This window comes from Phalacrocorax aristotelis, chromosome 20, assembly GCF_949628215.1.
Source record: "Phalacrocorax aristotelis chromosome 20, bGulAri2.1, whole genome shotgun sequence".
NCBI classification, from domain to species: Eukaryota; Metazoa; Chordata; class Aves; order Suliformes; family Phalacrocoracidae; genus Phalacrocorax; species Phalacrocorax aristotelis.
In genome coordinates, this window is record NC_134295.1 from 622,898 (window position 1) to 641,977 (window position 19,080).

The 19,080-nt window shown below is 47.4% G+C and overlaps 2 protein-coding genes across 2 annotated transcripts; one reads left to right on the forward strand and one right to left on the reverse strand.

The window, feature by feature from the left end:
• Nucleotides 1–7,883: 7,883 nt before the first annotated feature.
• Nucleotides 7,884–8,682, reverse strand: ATP5IF1 (ATP synthase inhibitory factor subunit 1). Its single transcript, XM_075114515.1, has 3 exons — nucleotides 8,523–8,682; nucleotides 8,328–8,440; nucleotides 7,884–8,165 (listed from the first exon to the last, which is right to left on the reverse strand). Exons 1-3 carry the CDS (start codon nucleotides 8,616–8,618, stop codon nucleotides 8,024–8,026), a joined length of 351 nt encoding a protein of 116 aa, XP_074970616.1. The 5' UTR covers nucleotides 8,619–8,682; the 3' UTR covers nucleotides 7,884–8,023.
• A 217-nt stretch (nucleotides 8,683–8,899) lies between these two features.
• DNAJC8 (DnaJ heat shock protein family (Hsp40) member C8) lies at nucleotides 8,900–18,990 on the forward strand. The gene is made up of 9 exons (XM_075114514.1): nucleotides 8,900–9,055; nucleotides 10,183–10,284; nucleotides 11,618–11,674; nucleotides 13,452–13,518; nucleotides 14,217–14,311; nucleotides 15,174–15,245; nucleotides 16,427–16,518; nucleotides 17,484–17,559; nucleotides 18,205–18,990. The coding sequence occupies exons 1-9, from the start codon at nucleotides 8,984–8,986 to the stop codon at nucleotides 18,325–18,327; spliced, it is 756 nt and encodes a 251-aa protein (XP_074970615.1). The 5' UTR covers nucleotides 8,900–8,983; the 3' UTR covers nucleotides 18,328–18,990.
• Nucleotides 18,991–19,080: the final 90 nt, after the last annotated feature.

The window sequence follows — 19,080 nt, forward strand, 5'->3', positions numbered from 1 at the left end:
GGGGCTGGTCGTGGCTGGGCTCCCGCGAAGAAGGGGAGCTGCGGGTCGGGTCCCGGCCAGGCCGTGGGCTGGAGGGACGCCGCCGCCCGGGCCTGCCCTCCCGTAGTTCAGCTGTGACCAAACGTCACCTGCCTACCTCATTTGCTTCATTGGGCCCTTGGCGAGCGCAGGCTGGATGCACTAAGCACATAAGTCTGGGGGAAATCGGCTTGTTGGCGCCGGTGGTGCGGCGCTGCCTTCATCTACTTATCCTGCCCTTGCGTAACGTGGAAGTAATCGTGCCCTTGGTTGGGCCAAGCTGAGTCCCGGAGCACCGGGTCAAAGCGAGTCCAGAGAACACAGCTCTGTGTGTGTGTGTACGGTCGTATGAACTGTCCCTCTGGAGTCTGGTAAAGAAAGAAAAGCAGTAGCTCTCATACTCTCAGAGAAGGTCCTTCCAGGAGTTTAACCGCAGAGTGACTCTCCCAAAGCCTTACATGCAGCTGCGTGGTGTTCTAAGGATGTACGTCTCCACCACTGTTAACGTGGAGCCCGGGCAAAAATTGTATGTGTTACCTGATGTAAATAAAAGAAGCTTTCTGACCCAGATGCTGGAGGCAAACTCATACAGAGCCTGGAGTGCTCGGTGCGTCTGGCTGAACCTGTCCGGTGGCAGCCACCTTCCGTGAAACGCACCCTGCCTCCGCAACTTCCCCGCCATGTCGGGCAGCAGTGACACCTCTTCTCTCCTGACTGTAGGGTCTACTGTGGCATAAAGATGAAGGAGTTGTAATTGTTCATTGCCTTACCCATTTGAGTTCACAGCAGCAGTTTATTTTACTGGGAGTTAAGAGTGATAGGTTTAAGGAGTTCTCGCAGCACAAAAATGGAGAGGAATGGAGGGGTCTGGGCATCGGTCCCTGTAGTTGTGCTTAATAAATGTCCTGCAAAGCTATTAAATATTTTAGAGTATCCAGGAGTGAAATATGGAGTATACTGAGATACCTCCTGTCAGCTGACAACTGCACGTGATGAGACTACAGCAAAATGTATATTGAGGTACGTGCGCTTCTGGCAGGGTAATAGTTTTAGTTGTTGAGCCCTACAAGATCTTACAGCTGGAAGATTCCTAATGTACTAATTGCCAAAACAAAGCCTCAGTGGCGCTGCTGACACTTTCTTACCTGTTCTGCACTGGTATTTCACAAGCTCCTTGTGGGTAATTAATTATATGCAGATAGTTGTGAGCATTAGCAGGCTGTGGGGTTTGGGGGTAGGGCTTTTTTTGGCAGTTCTCATTTCCTACCCAAAATCAATACTGATTTTGTGTTAAGCCTGACATGTTTTTGCCAGTACAGGACTTTAGCATGCTATTTTTCTGCCAAGAGATTAATAATTTAAGCAATTCATAAACTGGTGTTCATAAGATAGAATTTGTAATTAATCATGGATTAACTCTAGGCTGCCACGGCTCTACCCCATGTTTTTAAGGGGATCTAGCACTATTTTTCACTGGAATATTATACTTATACTGAAATTATTTCCCTTATAATACTGGTTCCATCGAGCAGTCTAGTTGATATTTTTTTGCTGTGGTGAGGTGTATAAGCTTTGATTGACATGACAATAGAACCCTTGTTACACTGAGAAAAAGTCTGAAAATTCTCTGCTGTGTGCTGCAGACTGCACACACATTATCTGGCCTGACCAAATTCTGATGTGGAGGCACGTCTGCATCCTTCAGTGCATTTGCAGTTGTCTGCTTGTGCCACCTGGGCACAGGCTGTTAGTTTTGAGTGAATTATGCTGCTTAGTTGAAGTGAAGTTGAAGGTGAATCAACTTCAACTCAGTTGAAGGTGATCCTTTCCTTCCATTTTTACTTTCGGATGTTCTTGCCCTCCATGTTTTGGGGGTTCGCCATCTTTTCTTTCTATAAGCAAGCTCTGACCTACTCTTACTCTCTGGGTGCTTGGTTGTTAAAGGCAGCAGGACATCAGAAGAAGGTATCTTTTATTGTATTGCCATTTAGTATATAGTGCCAGAGCTCCAGGCTGGCTGTAGACCACAGCCCGTTGGCTTATAGACCAGGTTCTGTTATATCACTCCAGAACATCTGCAGCTACTGCCACCCTAGCTCCTCCATGTGCCTTGGCAGCCACTTTGCTCTTTGGTCTCATGCTCTGTACAATAGCCTTGGCCCCAAATGATCTGAACGTCGAAATCCTCTAGCAAGGGACAAGCTGTGGCCTGCAGGAAGTAGGGTTAGTCCAGTGCCAGGCAGCAAGCTGAGCCCAAAAGGAGGTCCTAGAATCTCTGGGATGAAGAATAATTTTAAATTTTTGCTAGATTTTTCAATTTTAATTTTTGCTAGAAAGTCCTGGAATGATACTAGTTACAGCTCTCTCTGGTTGGAATTAAACAGATGCACACAAGACCTGACTTAGTCCTGGGCCAAGGCAAGGCAGAACAAAAACTGTCTTTGAACCAAGGACAAGGTTAATCTCCACTGCAGAGATGTGGCTTGTATCAGTCCAGGACAGCAGGCAACGAGTCCTGCTGCCTTGTGAGCATGCAGAAGGTTACGGTGTCCCTGCAGTCATCAGCTGGTAACGAAGCGGGGAGGGGAGACAGCGGCACCTGGCAGTGAGGCTGCCTCTGCTCTTCTGAGTCCTTCAGCACCCAGGAGTCCCTGGGTGGGAGAAAGGTGAGCATATCCATTAGCAGACAGCAAAGGAGGTGAAGGGTCAGGTTTTTCAGCAGCTATATGTATTTGCCCTGTGACCTGCTGACATTTTGCTAGTCTTAATGGCCAGAGATTGAGTTTTGCTGAGGCTCAGCCTGCTCCCGTCAGTCTGCCACTCCTCTTTGAAGCTTGCACTGAAATTCCTTGGTTTCCACATCAGTTGCAAGATGACAGAGTTGATTCTGCTGTAGCTTGTGTGTCAGCTGTTAGCATATATATGGAATATGACATTTTCTGGTGCCTTAGACTTTTTATTCTGACCAATTATCAGTGCAGCTACTATGGATAATGTGTCGTGGATGTGCCTGCCTCCACATCTCCTCCTCTGGTGCTCTGCGTGCAGCTCTTCTCCTGTGTTTGCAGAAGCCCAGGCTTCCAGTGAGGGGAGGTTTGTCTCTAAAAAAATCTGCAGTCTTTATTTATCAGTGAGGAACTTTCTAAAAGCCCACACTGTGCTCCACCCCCTAAAGCAAGGACATGCTCAGGAAAATTTCTGCCTACAGAGGCCATGTGCTGTTATTACCACGTTATATTTTGCACATGCATTTATTTTGCCTTGCACAGAGCCAGTTTATTTGATTTTTGGGAAAATATAAGTATGTGCTTTGTCTTTGTTCTGCCTCATTCCCCTTGTCTGCTCTGGAGTGGGGAGGACTAGAATGACAAAAGGCCCAAAGAGACCAGACTCGGCAACCTGGGTATCTCACACTAAAGCCAGCTTGCTGAAGACCTTGGATATCTCTCTCTCCTCTTCTGTCACTTCTGTCCCCACCCCTCAGCCAAGGATTCTTGGCCATTTCCATCATATTTGTGTAGGATGCAGCACAAACTAGGTGCCTTGGGAAGAAGCTTCTGTTTGCTGCAGCAATAATCATCAGCTCAGTTTTAGCCAAAAAAAAGTGCACTTTTCCTGCTTCTGCAGTGGCCAAGTGGTGTTCGGCTGTGATCTACAGGGGCAAGATAGGACAGAGGACTGGGGGTAAGGAAGGATAAGCATCTCACTGAAATGTAAAGGCCACTCCAAGAATTTAAGCTTTTTCTTCATAAATCTGTGCTGTAGGTCGCTGTTGAGTTAGGGTGTCGTGAACGGGTTCGGTCCAACCCTGAGGAACAATTGAGTGACCAGGATGCACCAGTGCTGGCAGGGAAGAGGGAAGAATCCCTGCCTTTGTGTGCCCCTGTGCCCACGGGATGGGGTGGGGGGGTGGCTATTCATGCCATCAGCCTTTCCGGCGCAATTGAGAAAACCCAGAACAATAAGCCCCTCTATGGCCTGTTATCCGAGTTAAGCGCCATCCTTGCAGCCTTACCAGCCTCAAACATCAGCTTTGGGCTTTGGTTCCTCTGCACCGAAACCAGCTGGCAGTTTGGAGCTACCGATTTCCAAAAGACAACTGAGCCCTGTCCTCCAGGTCACACTGGACTGAGGGGGAGTTCTGCAAAGGTCTCTAGACAGCTCGTACCTTCTTATCCCCCCAGCCATTACATCACGTCTGAGGCGTAACCCCATTTTACTCCTCAGCACTCCTGCTCTGGCCTGGAGTTCTGCAGCAAACCACAGGCACTGAAGTGGCCGCAGTCTGCAGCTGGCATCTCTCCATCTACTGGCACCGGGAGTGGATTTCCGAACCCCAGGTAAGTAGCTTGCTCCTACTCACACAAATGCTCATGTAGTTTGTCAGAAGGCCTACGGTACTGCAGTGCACTCCAGGGTACCAAACCCTGTTGGTGAAACATCCATCAGACCAAACGCAATCATCTTAAATCATCTCCACCTCCTGGTAGCTGAAATACTTCTGGTAAGAGGTCTGTCTGTAACTCAAACTCGGTCATCTTTCACATTTACCTGTCTCATGTTTTTTATCACAAGCACTGTCAAAGGAGCTGCAGAAAAAACATGTTCAAGCTGGTGCTATTGCCATCTTGCACTCCACTTGGAAGACAAACATTATTAAAGCACCCCAGATCCGGTATACTCACCTGTGATGGGTTACTGCTCTGTTACACGAATCAGTAACGAGCAACATCCATCTATGTAATTTGGTAACTTATTGCAGAGACTGACAGTTCAAACTTTCAATAGAAGGAAACAACCACTTCTGAAGAGAGGCACTGATAATGAAACTACACAAAACAAGATGATTTAACGTCTCCCTCTCCAAAAGGCAGAGGTCTCCCTTGAACATTTACTTTGAACCACCTTTGCTACTGATTAGGCACTGCACAAACTCATCCTTCTTGCTAACCCCAGGGAAGAGGGCAAGACATTTCTGCAATTGAATCTGTGGTTTTAATGAGCACCAGAACCAGCGCGAGAAAAGGGACAGGTGCTGTGCCAGGACTGGGCTGCTGTGAGCTCTTGTAGGAGCTCAGTAGATCACAAAACTGGCCCTGGTAACGAGTCGGTGCAGGTGGTGGGGTGGGTGGGGAGCTTGTGATTTCCAGAGACAAGTTCAGCAGAGGGGCCTTTTGCTAGGCAGAGATACCTGCACTGCCAAGGAAATAAAACAGTGCCTTTTAACTAGGAACGGCCAGAGTGTCACTGGCGTTAAACTAAAGCAAGCTGGTTTCAGGGAGATTTAGATTATTGGGAGTCCCTGGAAGAAGGGCTCAGTGGGTGGAATACGGTAGAGAAACCTCATCATGAGGACAAATTGAACAGATGCTACCCAAGGCATTAAGGTTCACAGGTAAGTGGAATCCCTTGTAGGAGGATGGCTGCAAAATCAGTTATCATGCCAGCTGGATAAAAATAGAGACCTTTCTAATTTAGCAAAGGTAATTTCAAGAGACGGGAGAAGACTGCTGCCACCACACAGCCCCCTCCCTCCTTGGTACTCGCATTTGCTTGGTGGTGATTTTGGTGCTTCTGGACTCCACAAGCCATTCAACTTGCTAACCCAGCAAGAGATTCATGGGGCTCAGAACAAAAATACAGGCTGGTGAGGGAACAGGCTGAATGGCTGCCCCACGAGTCCAGCGCACCCACGACAACACAAGAGAGAAGTGGTGGAAGCAGGAGGGAGGCTGTCCACTTTATGCAGCAGCATCCTTAATCCCTTCAGCTTCTCCAGCAGTCTTAGTCTGTGGGCATGGCTTTACAATCACCGTCTGCCAGTCCAACTGCTGCTCGAAAGGGACTCCTCTCCCCGGCCCACTTGCTCGGTCAAGATCTACAGCAGCTTGTCCTCGTTGTGTGTACTTCCGTTGCCATAATCTAAAGTCAGGGTGTCTGCAAAGTAGTGAATTAGCTAGAATTTCCTCCCCAGAAATTGGGATGGTTTTATGAACTCGTGGTAGGGGACCCAGCACATCTACCAGTGTAGGAACCCCCCTAAAACTTGTACGAAGTTGAAACATGAGGAAAGAGAGATGTGTTTCAGGGAATGCTGGTGGGCAAAAAAAGCTCTCTGCTGTGTCGCGTGATGCTGTACCGCACACCTGAGCTCGGGGGACTTCAGAGTCTGTAACATCTCTCCTGGCAGCACGGCAGGTAACAGCACTCCAACTCACAACACTCAGTCTCACAGCAAACCCCCTCTCCCTTACAGGTTCTTGGGCAGGGGCTCTGCAGCTGAGCTTATGTGGCATAGTTAAGACTTCAGTGGTGCCCAAAAATGCAGAGTAAATCACAAAGCCATGAATTTAGGCCCTCATCTGTTCCCTTCAAAATATAAAGTTGTCCTAATACTTATTTCAGCTATTCCATAGTCCACTGTACCTGCGATGCCAAGAAATTGGTCTTCAATGGGGCACCTTGCTATTGAACCCCCAGTTTTGGGGGGGAAACCAACCAGCTGACAGGTACAATAGGAAAAAGATTTTCAAATGGGTAAAAGTTTGGACTTTTAAATGGGTAAAAACTGAGCAGGTCAGTAGTATATTGCTTTTCATGACACAGCTCTTCCCAGCAGGTTTCATATCCCCAGACATGTGGGGAGGGGGAGGGATGAATATGTTTGGCTGAGGTTAATCGGCCCCAGGTAAAAAGAACGAACCCCACAGCCAGCTCTGCACACAACCCCCTGCAAGCCCACCTCCTGCAGACTGAGTGAAGCCGAGCAGTGACACCAGAGCACAGTTGCTCTCTTCCACAGCTGACCACACAGGTGGCATTTTCATTAAACAAGAGTTTTTAAGGGCATGGGCTCTTCATTATGATAGCGCCGTCATTTACTCTACAGACAAGCTGTCCCACTGGCTGCCGTGTTCCTTGGGTGAAGGAGAGTGGCCCAAGGGGAGCAGCTGGTTGGGGATGTATGGGTTGACGCGGGAGGAACTGGGACACCTTCAGCCAGCCAGTCGCACCCTTGCCAAAGCACTTCCTACATCAAAGGCTCCAGTAGGGCAGCACCACCTGCTTCCCCCAGTCGAGCTTTGCTGCAACACTTCCCAGTGTAACTTCACACGCTGTCACACAGCGGACCTCATACCAGCTGTAGAAGCAAAGCCTGTTGGGGCAGATTTACAGACACAACCGGGCAGGTGCAGAAGGAAAGTTTTTTTCTTACCTGCCCATTCTGACATAAAAGCCCCTTCTTGTCAAGCCATGCTATTTCAGTGGATCACTTGCCCTGTGTTTTATGATGGATTTCTTGTATTAAAAATCACAAAAGCGAGTGAACCTGCATAAAATGAACCTTAATCTATCCTTTTTTGGAAAGGGACATTGAGAACTAGAGACAGAAAAAACCCACTGTTGGACAGTTAAAGACTTTATGGAAAACAACATTCATGTAGGAGCCTGGCTCCCAGCTGTCTTGCCCCAGGAACTTGCACCACAACTGAGATGACAATGAATTAGAGTGGTAAGTTTATGGCACTGAACACTACATGCAACAAGAGAACCTTATTTTACATAGATACTCTCTAGTTCAGTGGAGAGCCATCTCCCCACTACTCCACAGCAAGTTTTCTGGAGACAAGGTTATTTCTGTGTGAACGGGTCCCTGCCCAGGTACCATTTTTTCCCCAACTCTTCTTGCAGCTTTAACTAAAGTTAGCATACCAAGTACCAATGGCCATTTCTTTCAAATAAATCTCAAGAAAACAGTGATGTTCTGTATGGGGCTGCCTACTCGAGAGTATTCTGGAAGAACAATGAAGTTTAAAACCAGACAGTGGATGTTTTTTTTCATTAGACAGTTACTGAGCAGAAAAGAGAGGCCGAGTAGTTTATTTGACATTGTTGCAGACTGCAGTGTAATTGCACAAATTTGGATTACGTGAGCCAAAGCATAGAGTCTTCAGTGCTGTTTTACACCACAATCAGCATTGGCCGTGCACATTCAACAAACAGCTTAATCATCGTCTTTAAGCTTCTTGATCTTATACTTATGGCGCTCAATTTCTTTCTGCAGACGCTCTATCTCTTTCTTGTGGTGATCGATCTCTTCCTCATGGTGTTTCCGTAGCGCAGCGAGCTGCTCCCTCTCCTTCTCCCTGCAAGAAAGCCCGACACAGGCTGCAGCACCCGCACGGCCGCGGGCCCCGGCGCGGAGGCGTGCGGCGGCGGGGAGGGCAGGGCCCAGCGCCGGCCGGGCAGGGCCCCGCAGGGGTCCCCGCCGGGAGCCGCCAGTACGGGCCCCGCCGCCACCCGCTCACCTGAAGTACCGCTCCTCCTCCGCCGCCTGCTTCTTCCCGAAGGCACCGCCGGCCTCGCGGATGGCGCCGCCGCCGCCGCCGCCCTTCCCGGCGCCGCTGCCCAGCTCGCCCAGCTGCGGGAGAGACGGCGGTGAGCAGGGAACGGGCGGGCGGACGCACCGACGCCCCCCGGCCCCGCGCCCCCGCACCGCCCACCTGGTCGGCGCCCGATCCCGATCCCCAGCGCTGTTGCTGCGCCAGGAGGGCCCCGCGCAGACCGCCCCGCGCCGCCGCCGCCACCACGGCCGCCATCGCCCGCCTGCCCTTGGAGCGCCGCGCGGACGGGACCCGCCCCCCGCACGTCACGGTCCGCGCATGCGCACCCTTCGCTCCCACACCACCTCACCCCTCGCCGCTCCGGCGGGGCTCCACCTTCCGCCCCCCCGTGCCAGGGAGGGCACAGCGGTCCGGCGGGACCGCCCCGGGACGGGCTGTCCCGTCCCGTTCCGTCAGGAGGCGCCCGCAGGGCCTGGCCGCAGCGGAAGGGGTGGACGACGGCAGGGGGACGGGCCCGTTGCCATGGCGCGCGCGGCTGTCACGTGCCGGGGGCGCCGCCCGCCCCGCCGGCCTCAGCGCCTTGATCACGTGCGCGCGCGCGGCGTCACGTGGTGGTGGCGATGGCGGCGGCGGCGGGGGAGCCCGGGGCGGGCGGCGCCGCCGAGGAGGCGTTCCTCACCTTCTATAACGAGGTACCGGCGCCCCAGCGCCGTCGAGGTGTCGGGCGGCCCCGACCCCCCGCGCCCCGCCCGCCCGCGGCTGGCGCCCCGCGGCCTCCCCTGTGCTGCCGGGGCCTGCCGGGCCGCGCGGCGCCTGCCCCGGCCCCGCCGCCCTGAGGGAAGCCCGTCGGGCTGCGGCCGCGGGCGGGGCGGGCCCCGGGGCTGCGCCGGCCGCGGGCAGGACGGGCGGGAGGCGGGTGTCGGCGGGTCTGGGCTCGGCCCGCGGAGGCCGCGCGTTCTCCCCGCTGCAGCCGCCGGCCCCGCGGCGCCTCCCGCGCCCCGAGCAGCCCCCGCTGCGGGAAGGAGCGGAGCGCGCGGCCCCCATGCCGTCCCTCCGGTAAACCCGGTGGGAGCCGTGTCTCTGGCAGTAACCTCGGGCTGTGCTCCGCCGCTCGGCCTTGTATGGGCAGCTGCCATTTGTGGGGAGGGCGTGGGGCCCCTTCCCTCGGCCGCTGCCACTTGGTGCGCGGCTCGGGTGCGATTCTCCGAGCCCGGCCGCGGGAAGGTAGTGCCGGTTTGGTGGGTGCTTGTGTCGTTAAATAAAGGTGAACGTTAAGTGTAAATGCACGGTTTGGTTTGGCTTAATACTGCGAAGAACAAAAAGTAAACTGAACTGAACTAAGCAACGTGTGGTCAGAGTGAAGGACTTGTGTGGTTGCACTGGTGTCACTTAATGTGCGTAATGGGCTGTCCCCATGCTCAACGGCATCAAAGTTTTAGTAAGAATTCAGCCTGAGGTTTCATTTTGTGCATTTTACAGTATAAAAGCTGTACTGCGGTAGGTTTCCAAGGAATCACGATGATAGTGCTAGTGTAGGAGAAGAGCTAGGGGAAAAGCCACAGCTGCCGAGCAAGCTGTAAGAGAAACAGGCAGAAGTTAAAATGTAGTTAAATATAATGGTAAAACTATTGTCATGCTGCAGGAAAAGCTTAAAAAAGGTGCTTTGCTGGTACTTGGCATAAAATCACAACAGGCTTGGGAGGAGTGAGAGGTGTTGTGATTTGTAGTGTGGGACAGTGACGACTGGTGATGTAATCACACGGGAAAACAGGTAAGCACGTGATGGTCAGTTAATATATAGGTGTCTCTTGTTCTTCAGGTAAAGCAAATTGAAAAACGAGACTCTGTTTTAACATCAAAAAACCAAATTGACAGGCTGACTCGACCTGGATCTTCCTATTTCAACTTGAACCCTTTTGAGGTTAGTTGGAATATTTTATCCTCCCTTCTGACTTGCTATACCAACTTCCAGATTTACTGGGTATTTATGTCAGTAGAAAGACCAAATATAAAGAAAGATAAATACGTTCCCTAGATATAGATTACTGTGCAGAAGGTTTACAGAAGACAGAAGGATGGCGTATATGTGCTCGCTCTCTTTTTCACTGTTAAATGACATTTGCAAACTATATTATTTTGACTCTTTTCCCTCATGCAACAGCATCAGAGGATTTGGCAGATCAGTGCTAGGAGGTACCTTCTGAATGAGAACGTAACAGCTACAAGTGGCATGCTTGTCGGGTTCTGTTCTGAGCGCTCTTGACTCGGCATTTCTAGTTGTATCTTTTATTTTGGATGTAGAACCCACTGAACTTGTCTAGTGCATAGAATGAGAGAAGGGCTTTCGCTGCTCACACTAGTGAGCCGTCTTTGAGGAGTCACTGGAAAACGGGTAATTCCCTTGCGGGTCATATCGTTTGAGTCCAGCTACAGTCGGTTATAAAGTCTTAATGAGCGTGAAAGCCTGAGGAAGACAGTAAATAAAACAATGTGGTGTTCCTCTGGAGCTGGCATTTCCTGTGTGTACTCCTTCCTGATATCATCTTTATCTGCCTTTTTAAAGCTTTTAGTGGTCTTGATTTAGGGCTGGTCAGCGGGATCAGTCAGCAGATTCACTGTGACGACTTTCAGTTCTGTGTAGATCTTAGTACTCGACTTGAGTAAATTAAGAGTGCCAGTTAGAAGTAAACTGTAGCTTTCCTGTGAGAGAGTGGTTTTTATTTACAGCTTCTTAGTGTCAGACCAGTGTGCATAAGTGGGCTAGTTCATGGAAATAAATCAAACAGTAAAACTCTTCTGTCTTCTTTCAAAATGATAAAATGAATAAATTCTTACTTAGTAGTATGTTTCCTGCCCAAAGTTCCCAGTTATGAATGATCCAGCAGCGTCCCAAAGCCACCATATGCCTCCATTTCTGCCAAAGTTAAGCCTTGCTACAGGACTGGTTGAAGATTTAGACCAATTGTGGCTCTTTAGGAATGGCAGCTGCCTACATGCGAATTGACTGTGGAAGGGACACTGGTACAGTCAGAGGGATCTAGCATTGCTAGAAGTACAATGTGCCAAACATGGTGTCTCTTAAAATATTTCTGTTTTACTAGGTGAAAACTCATGTGCTGAAGCAGCTCCCTGACGGGAGGAGGTTTCTGGGGTCGTGTCTGCATGCCAGTGACCCAAGCATTTAGAGCTTGCTGCGGGAACCTGAAACACGGGGAGTATCATCAAACTTGCTCTGCTCTCATGATCTCTTTTAGGTACTGCAGATGGATCCTGAAGCCACAGATGAAGAGATAAAGAAAAGATTCCGGCAGGTATTTGGCTTTTGCACTTGAAGCCTCTGGAAGGAGACTAGAAGCTCTGTAGAGATTGTGCAGCTGTGCTTGGGAACAAGAAAAATGGTGGTAAAGCTGTATCTGGGTAGAGGAGTAGCCATTTTGGGAAGAAATGCATAGAACAATCTTTGTATCAACAAGAAGAGAGCTGCAGAAGTGTCCCTGGTCCATGCATGGTATGCTTCTTTGCCTGTAAAGTGTGTGATGAGGCTATTGCGAACTGATATGCCCATGTCTATAATTAGCTTACTGAGCTGTATTTCAAAGGGAAGGTCAAAATTTGTCAGAAATTAAGAACTGGGGAAAGGTATTTTTCTCAAATATATGGATTTGGATCCAGAAGTGTATTTTCTGTGAGGTTTCTTTAAGAATTTCAGCAGTCGTTTGGTTACCTGGAACAGCAGCAGCCCTGCTCACTGACCCATCTGCATTGCCCTGTGCACCACAGGAAACACTACCCCAAACTTACCCTGCTGACACGGTTGCAGGAGAAATTAGAATTTAATCAGTGTATGCAGCAAAGAAACACAGTATTTGGAGGGCTGATCCCTCCCTGAATTAGCAGTGGAAACATCAGGAGCTGTCTTTAGACAGGAAGCTGTGTGGGCTGACAGGAGCACACCTGCCAAGTTGGTGGTGTGACATGGGCTGCTTCTATGTGTGGAAGGTGGGAGGACAACCTTTTAGTGTGCTGCTGACTTCTCAGTTCTGTGAATCAATAAACTGGGCCTGTCTTAGCTTTAGGCTGATAGAATACCACAGGGGAATGTTTTGAAGTCAATGTGATGAAACGAAAAAAGTGCATGGAATTGTGTATTGAAGAAATCAAACATCTAAATACAGAATGTGGAACGGCCAACAGAAGGAAAAAGACGTTGGCTGTAGCAAATTGCAGAGTAAATCAACAGCATGCTGCTGTTTAGGACCAGAGGCAAACCTTTTTGCTGTGAACTAGCAAGTGCCACATGTGGGGTTCAGGGAGTCATTGTTTTGCATTCTTTGGCACTGATGCATTTCCAGTTGCTGCGCTGTGACTGGTTTTGAACGTTATACTAGGAAAGATGCAGATAAACTAGAGAGTCTATACAGCAGCAGCAAAAATAAGAGGTCTGAAAAAAAGAATGCCATATGGAGGGATTTGAAAGAGCCTTCTCTTTCTCTGGAAGAGGAGGGTGGAGAACATGTGCTTTCCAGCCCATTTAAGGTGGCCCTAAAGATGGTAGCAATCAGTGTCCTGTCTCTGCTGGACCAAGAGTACAGGAAAGAGTTTTCTTAACTTAACTTAAGAAAACTTGAAAGTTTTCTTAAGCCTGAGGAAGAGCTTATCCACTCTTAAATATTTTGACAGCCTTAGGGATACCAGACAACTCCTTGGGAGATGTTGAGTAAAAGGTAAACTTCAGCTGAGGATAATCTTTGTAAGTTTGTTTCTTCTTAAGACCAAGGATACGAAACTTGGGTGATCAAGGGGTTCATATTGGCCCTAGGCGCTGCGAGTGAAGGGTGTTCATATTGTTCTGTACATCCCAAGCTGCAGCTTTTCTCAGACAGCCTGTTTATTACAGGAATTGTATTTGATTTACAAGCTTTTACTGATACGTACTTCTACATGTTGTCGGCTGATTTGCCTATACACGAAGGAATGCAATCCCCTGTGATTCCTTCTATGTGAGACCATTTCCTTCCTCTCACAAAAATCTCTGCAATATTCTTCATCTTTACAATGATCCTGATAGCAAGATCCTTTCTTTTGCAGTTGTCAATATTGGTGCATCCAGACAAAAATCAAGATGATGCAGATAGAGCCCAGAAGGCGTTTGAAGGTAACGCTCTCACCCTTCCCCTGGGCTCGTATATGGTGGTACTTGGACCACTATTTTTCTGTAGCTGATTTAAATGTTTATTAGGGGTGGAGGCCCCACTGACCGACGGAAGAATTGCTGTAGAGGCACTTTAGATGAGGGAGCTGATGCTTGGGGTGGCATTTCATCAGAGAATTTCACTAGGTGGCGGTGTTGGTATTGCCAGTTTGCAACAGAACAAGCAAGTCCGGGAGGTTTTGGGATTGCTCAAGAAAAACTGTTGGATCGGTGCATTAGGTTTTATTCAAAGACCGTATGACAGAAGTAACGTGGTGGTTTTAGGCATATGCTTTGCATTCCGGTGCGGTATCATGCACCTTAAACTTACCTTGTGCCCTATAACTAAATCACTTGGTAGGATAACCAATAACTACCACCCTGTTACCAATAACTTCCTCTCTGCTAACTCCAAAAAGTGTCTGACAATTTCTGCCGTTACTGTACCCCAAATCTCATTCGACTAATCATGATATCACTTACCTAGATGTATTAAAAAACAAAACAAACAAAAAAAACCAAACAAACAAATAAAATACAAAACCGAAACAAAATCCCCCCCAAATTCTACAAAGCAAAATTTGTATGGCCAACAAGTAGCAACCTTGTGATACCTTGTGAATGTGACTACTGGTGCTATTAATCTTGATGCTTTTTGTTAGCTGTAGATAAAGCATACAAGTTGCTGCTAGATCAGGAGCAAAAGAAGAGAGCCTTGGATGTGATACAGGCAGGAAAAGAATATGTGGAACACACTGTAAGTATTCCATAGGAATGTCCAGGGATGGGGGTGAGTGGTAATCAGTCCTTCGTAATTTGCTTTTTGGTACACCTGCTGCATGTTTAGGTCATTAAAAAGTGAGCTGAGCAAACCTTGTAATGAGTGCAGGTAGACTCTGAGCTCCTCAAGGCATGAACAAATGTGCTCTGTCCAAGACTGCTGTTGAGCTCAATGTAAGATAATTCAGTGAAATTCAGCACTTGTAATAATCAGGTCAGACTGCATGATCTGACCTAAATATTTTTTTTCAAGTCTGTGAATGAATGATGCAGTTCATATGTGTGTAGGTGGAAGAAAATAGGTGGTGACAGCAGGAAACTGGGAAGTTTGGGGGAAAATGACCTATAAGATAAGAAAAGGAGCTTGGGCTGCACTGGCCAAGAAGTTAGTTAAGTGATGCGGGCAGACTAAAACACAAGCAGCTTGAGAAGGCAGATGATACGAGAGAACTCAGATACTCTAAACCAAGGAACACTGTATGTTCTGCTTGTTGTTAGTCGTGTGAATATTACAAAAGGAAGCAAACCTCCTGCTGGTTTGGATACTGTATATTGGATATGAATATATCCTAAAAACAAATGAAAAAACCCAACAACGGCATTGCGTTGAGTGAATAGTATCTAACATAGCATTTTTAATTACTACAGTTCATGTAATAGTGATCTTGTATGTGTTTATCTGGACCTAGGACCAGGAGGTTTTGGTCTAAGGTACAACATCAATCCGAATCAAGGACTTACTGTCACCCAGAGTTCTTCCCCGACAGTGGAGTGGGGGGATACAAGTATGTAAGCCCTATAATACTTTTTAAGCTCTTACTTTTGTTCTTAATCTTTAGGTGAAAGAAAAAAAGAAGCAGTTGAAGAAGGATGGAAAACCTCCCACTGTAGAAGAGGATGATCCTGAAGTTGTAAGCCATACACTGTTCAGAGAAACTGGGGAGTACAGAATATGTTTTGAGGAATTAAGAGTCAAAACCAGTACGGAAGGATTTATTAGACTTGTTAGAGTGTTGTAAATCCTTACACACACAGAGGAACACACCCTGAATAACCAGTGTAGAGTGCCCTGTGGGGGTTGGGTAATATTTTAGAAAATAATTTAACTGTAGTATAAAGAGTAAATATATAATGAGATTATATAGATCAAAATAGCCAATTCTTTTCTTGTAGCAAGTCTTCATTGCTTGTGCATCATGCAGTCTTTCCTGAACTGAATTTCTTTTATTGTGAATGCTGGAGCTGTGGCATTTTTGTGGCCAGCAGAGGCACGTGTAGGACCCACTGCAGCATGTCTAAAACATGCTCTTTGTGACACTTCATAGTAAGAGCTGTTTCGGGTGTTTCTTCCTTTTAGCACTTGGGGATAGATGTGCTGTTCTGCAACAAATCACTTTTATTAAAAAAGACATGAGATAACTTAGTTCTTACCTGGTTTCTAGTCTGAAAAAGTCAAGTGATACCAGAGGCTTTAACAGAATGATAGATGTGTATCAAACCCTGACATCATTAGTCTTACTGCTGTCACCTTTTTTTTCCCCCCTACAAAGTGACTTTTTCCTCTTGGTATCACCACAGTTAACCCCATAACCATCTTAATTCCCATTGATTTTCAGAAGTCTCTTGCTGTTCTTTAATAATGAAGTTTGTCTTAAGTATACTGATATTTCCTACTGTAAAGCTAATGCTAGACTATTACAACACATCAAGGAGATCTGCTGGGAAATTACTATCTAAACGGTGACCATTTTGCCTTTTATGGTCAAATGTAACATTGCAAGGCTTAACAGGATTAAGAGAGCTTGGAATAAACAGTTCTGATGAGGCACGGCTTTGTGAATACAAGTGAAAATGAGACTAATATGAGGCTGATAAGTAGTTGTTTCCTGGTGTCAGGGCCAGAATTTAATCAGCAGTGTTTTATAGGCTTTCCTGTGCCGCTGCTGTTGAGTGCTGCTAAGGCAGCATATGGCGTTATATGGGCATACATAAGCTTCACATTCTTCTTATGCTTCTCATATTTTTATGTAAAAGAGACTTCTCTAACTGTGCTAAACGGGCATTATTTTAAGACCAGATTTGTGTTTTACAGTTCAAACAAGCTGTATACAAACAGACGATGAAGCTCTTTGCTGAACTGGAAATTAAGAGGAAAGAAAGAGAAGCTAAAGAAATGCATGAAAGGTATGAGCAGCGGTCTGCTTGTGCAGTTCAGGCTCCATTTCCCACCTCATGCTTCTTCAGAGAAGATAAGGAATCACAGAGTCTTAGAAAAGTCTAAGTTGGAACGGACCTGGAGATCATCTGGTCCCACCCCCTGCTGAAGGCAGGGCCTTGGGTTAGATTTACACTGGTCCTGTCAAGCTGACTTCCAGTGATGTCGATTCCACCACTTCTCTGGGCAACCCGTGGGTCGTAGAGCTCTGTGCTTGAGGCAGGCAGACAGGAAACCTGCCCTCCTGTAGTTAAGAAATTGATATATTTGGTATGATTATATACTCTTACGTCTATGCATGAAGGCCAGCTGCAACAGTGACACATTTCTGCATGTTGTTGGCATGCAAAGAATTGATTTTTAAAAAAATTTTAAGTGCCAGAAATACCCTGTGGCCTTTGTGATTCTGAACTATTTTAGGTGTTTTTATCACACGTTGCCTGAGCGCTGGCTGCGGATGCTCCCTGCGTAGAGCAGGGTTTCTGTACCAGTCAGTGAAGGCAGTCCGATATGGGTGCAGGGCACTGCTTTTGATGACACATGAAAATTAGGGGCAGGGGGGAGAGATTTCATTCTTACCTTGCAGCTCAAGTGGTTATGAACTTCTCAAAATGTGTACTCTCAACAGTTCTAGGTACGTATCTCTAGAGTTATGAAGGAGTCCAACTTGTTTTGCTGAGCAAGAGGAGCTGACTCACTGATTAAGTACACACATGCTGTCAGTGATGCCAAAGCATCTTCTATGCTTGCTGCCCTACCAGATTTGAAATAAAATTCTATTTGCTGTGCTATCTTAGGTGTGCACATTTATCTGTTCTGCACTTTAGTCTGCCAAGAAATCAGAAGAGCTTTCTGGGTTGTTTTGAAAGTATTACTGTGTTTCTTTAAAGTAGATGCTTGTGGGTTCATAACCTCTTTGTGGCTTCCATTCCAGGAAGCGGCAGAGGGAAGAGGAAATTGAGGCACAAGAGAAAGCTAAACGAGAGCGAGAATGGCAGAAGAACTTTGAGGTAATCAGCAGCTTAACTTACAGGATGGGCCTCAGCAATGTTTTGCCATGCTGCAGGGAATGCCCCTGGAGAGAAAGGAGACTTTTGTCTGCAGGTGCTATAAGATAATTTAAGTAGACTCTTAGTAAAAGATCCTGCGCAACCCTGGGTTTGTCCTTGTGTGGGGAGAAGAGCCCACCAATATGGCTTTGGTATCACCTTTACAGAAAGAGGTCTGGTAAATTAAGGTGTTGTGTTTTTCAGCTCTGTCAGCAGTTCATTCTTGTCCCTAGTCAGAAGTTTCAATTGCTGCTTAGCCCAGGTCACTGGTTACCAGCAAAACTTACTTGTAGCTATTGTAGCACCAGTATTGCAGGCACAGGTGTGGTCAGATGGGCCTCAAGTGTGTGGATCCCACACTGAAGTGGATCATCCCAGGACTGTTCTGTCCAGAGCAGCTAGTGCTTATACAGGTGTTTGTAAGCTCCCTTGTAGTTCCACTGTGTTGTGTCTGTTGCTCTGGCTCTTCACAGTGTCTGTGTGTCCTGGCTGCTGGGGTGCTACACACTGGATAAGGGGGAAATTGCTGCCTATCTCTTGAATCTGTATGTACTGCCTGTTCTCTGGCTCTTGCACTTAACTGTCTTTCTTCTCGCTTGTTCCCAGGAAAGTCGGGATGGTCGTGTGGACAGCTGGAGAAATTTCCAGGCAAATACAAAGGGGAAGAAAGAAAAGAAAAACAGGACCTTCCTGAGACCTCCCAAAGTAAAAATGGAGCAGCGTGAATGATCCTGGCAGCACTGCCCAAGTGCAGCTCCTCAGTCCCCTCCCTGCTTTTAAGGACTCACTGGCACCTAGAGTAAGAATCGCTTTCTAGTAGACTGTTTGTTTCCAGTACAATTAATTATTGGTCAAAGTATTTTTTTGTACTCTGTCCATTTGAACTAGGGCCATAGTATGAACTTGGCCAGGAACCCGCTACATGTAGAACACTTGGCTTAGGAGGGTCCCCACCATTATTGCTGTCCTGTTTGTCTGCTGCCCTGTAACTCAATGTTTTGTATTTCACAGAGATTGTGCTGTTTCACCACTTCCATTTCTAGTTTGAGAGCTGAACAAAATATTGGAAATGCATCCATACTTTTCCAGTCATCAAGTTTCTCAGCAAGTTCAGCTTTGGAAGGGTCTGAACTGACTCTGGGAACCTGCTTCCAGCACTGTGCAGTGCAGCTGACCTGCAGTTAAAGTCCTGCAGCTCCTCGCTGAACTGAGTGGTGCTTGGAAGGACCCTTTGCCCAAGATCTCATTTCCAAACTAAAAACCCAGCTCTCAGGCTTAGACTTCTGTTAATCTCAGACCAGATGGTCACTTTCTGTAAAGGAAAAATAACTTCTCTTAATTAATAGTTAAGTTGCAATGGTCTGTATGTAAAATAAATTTTTACCCAAGATACTGGGGTTTTTTTCCTGGAATTATTCAAAAATACAATTGCAAGGGTGTGAATTGACTGCTGGCCACTGAAATGTTGCTGCTCTTCAGTGT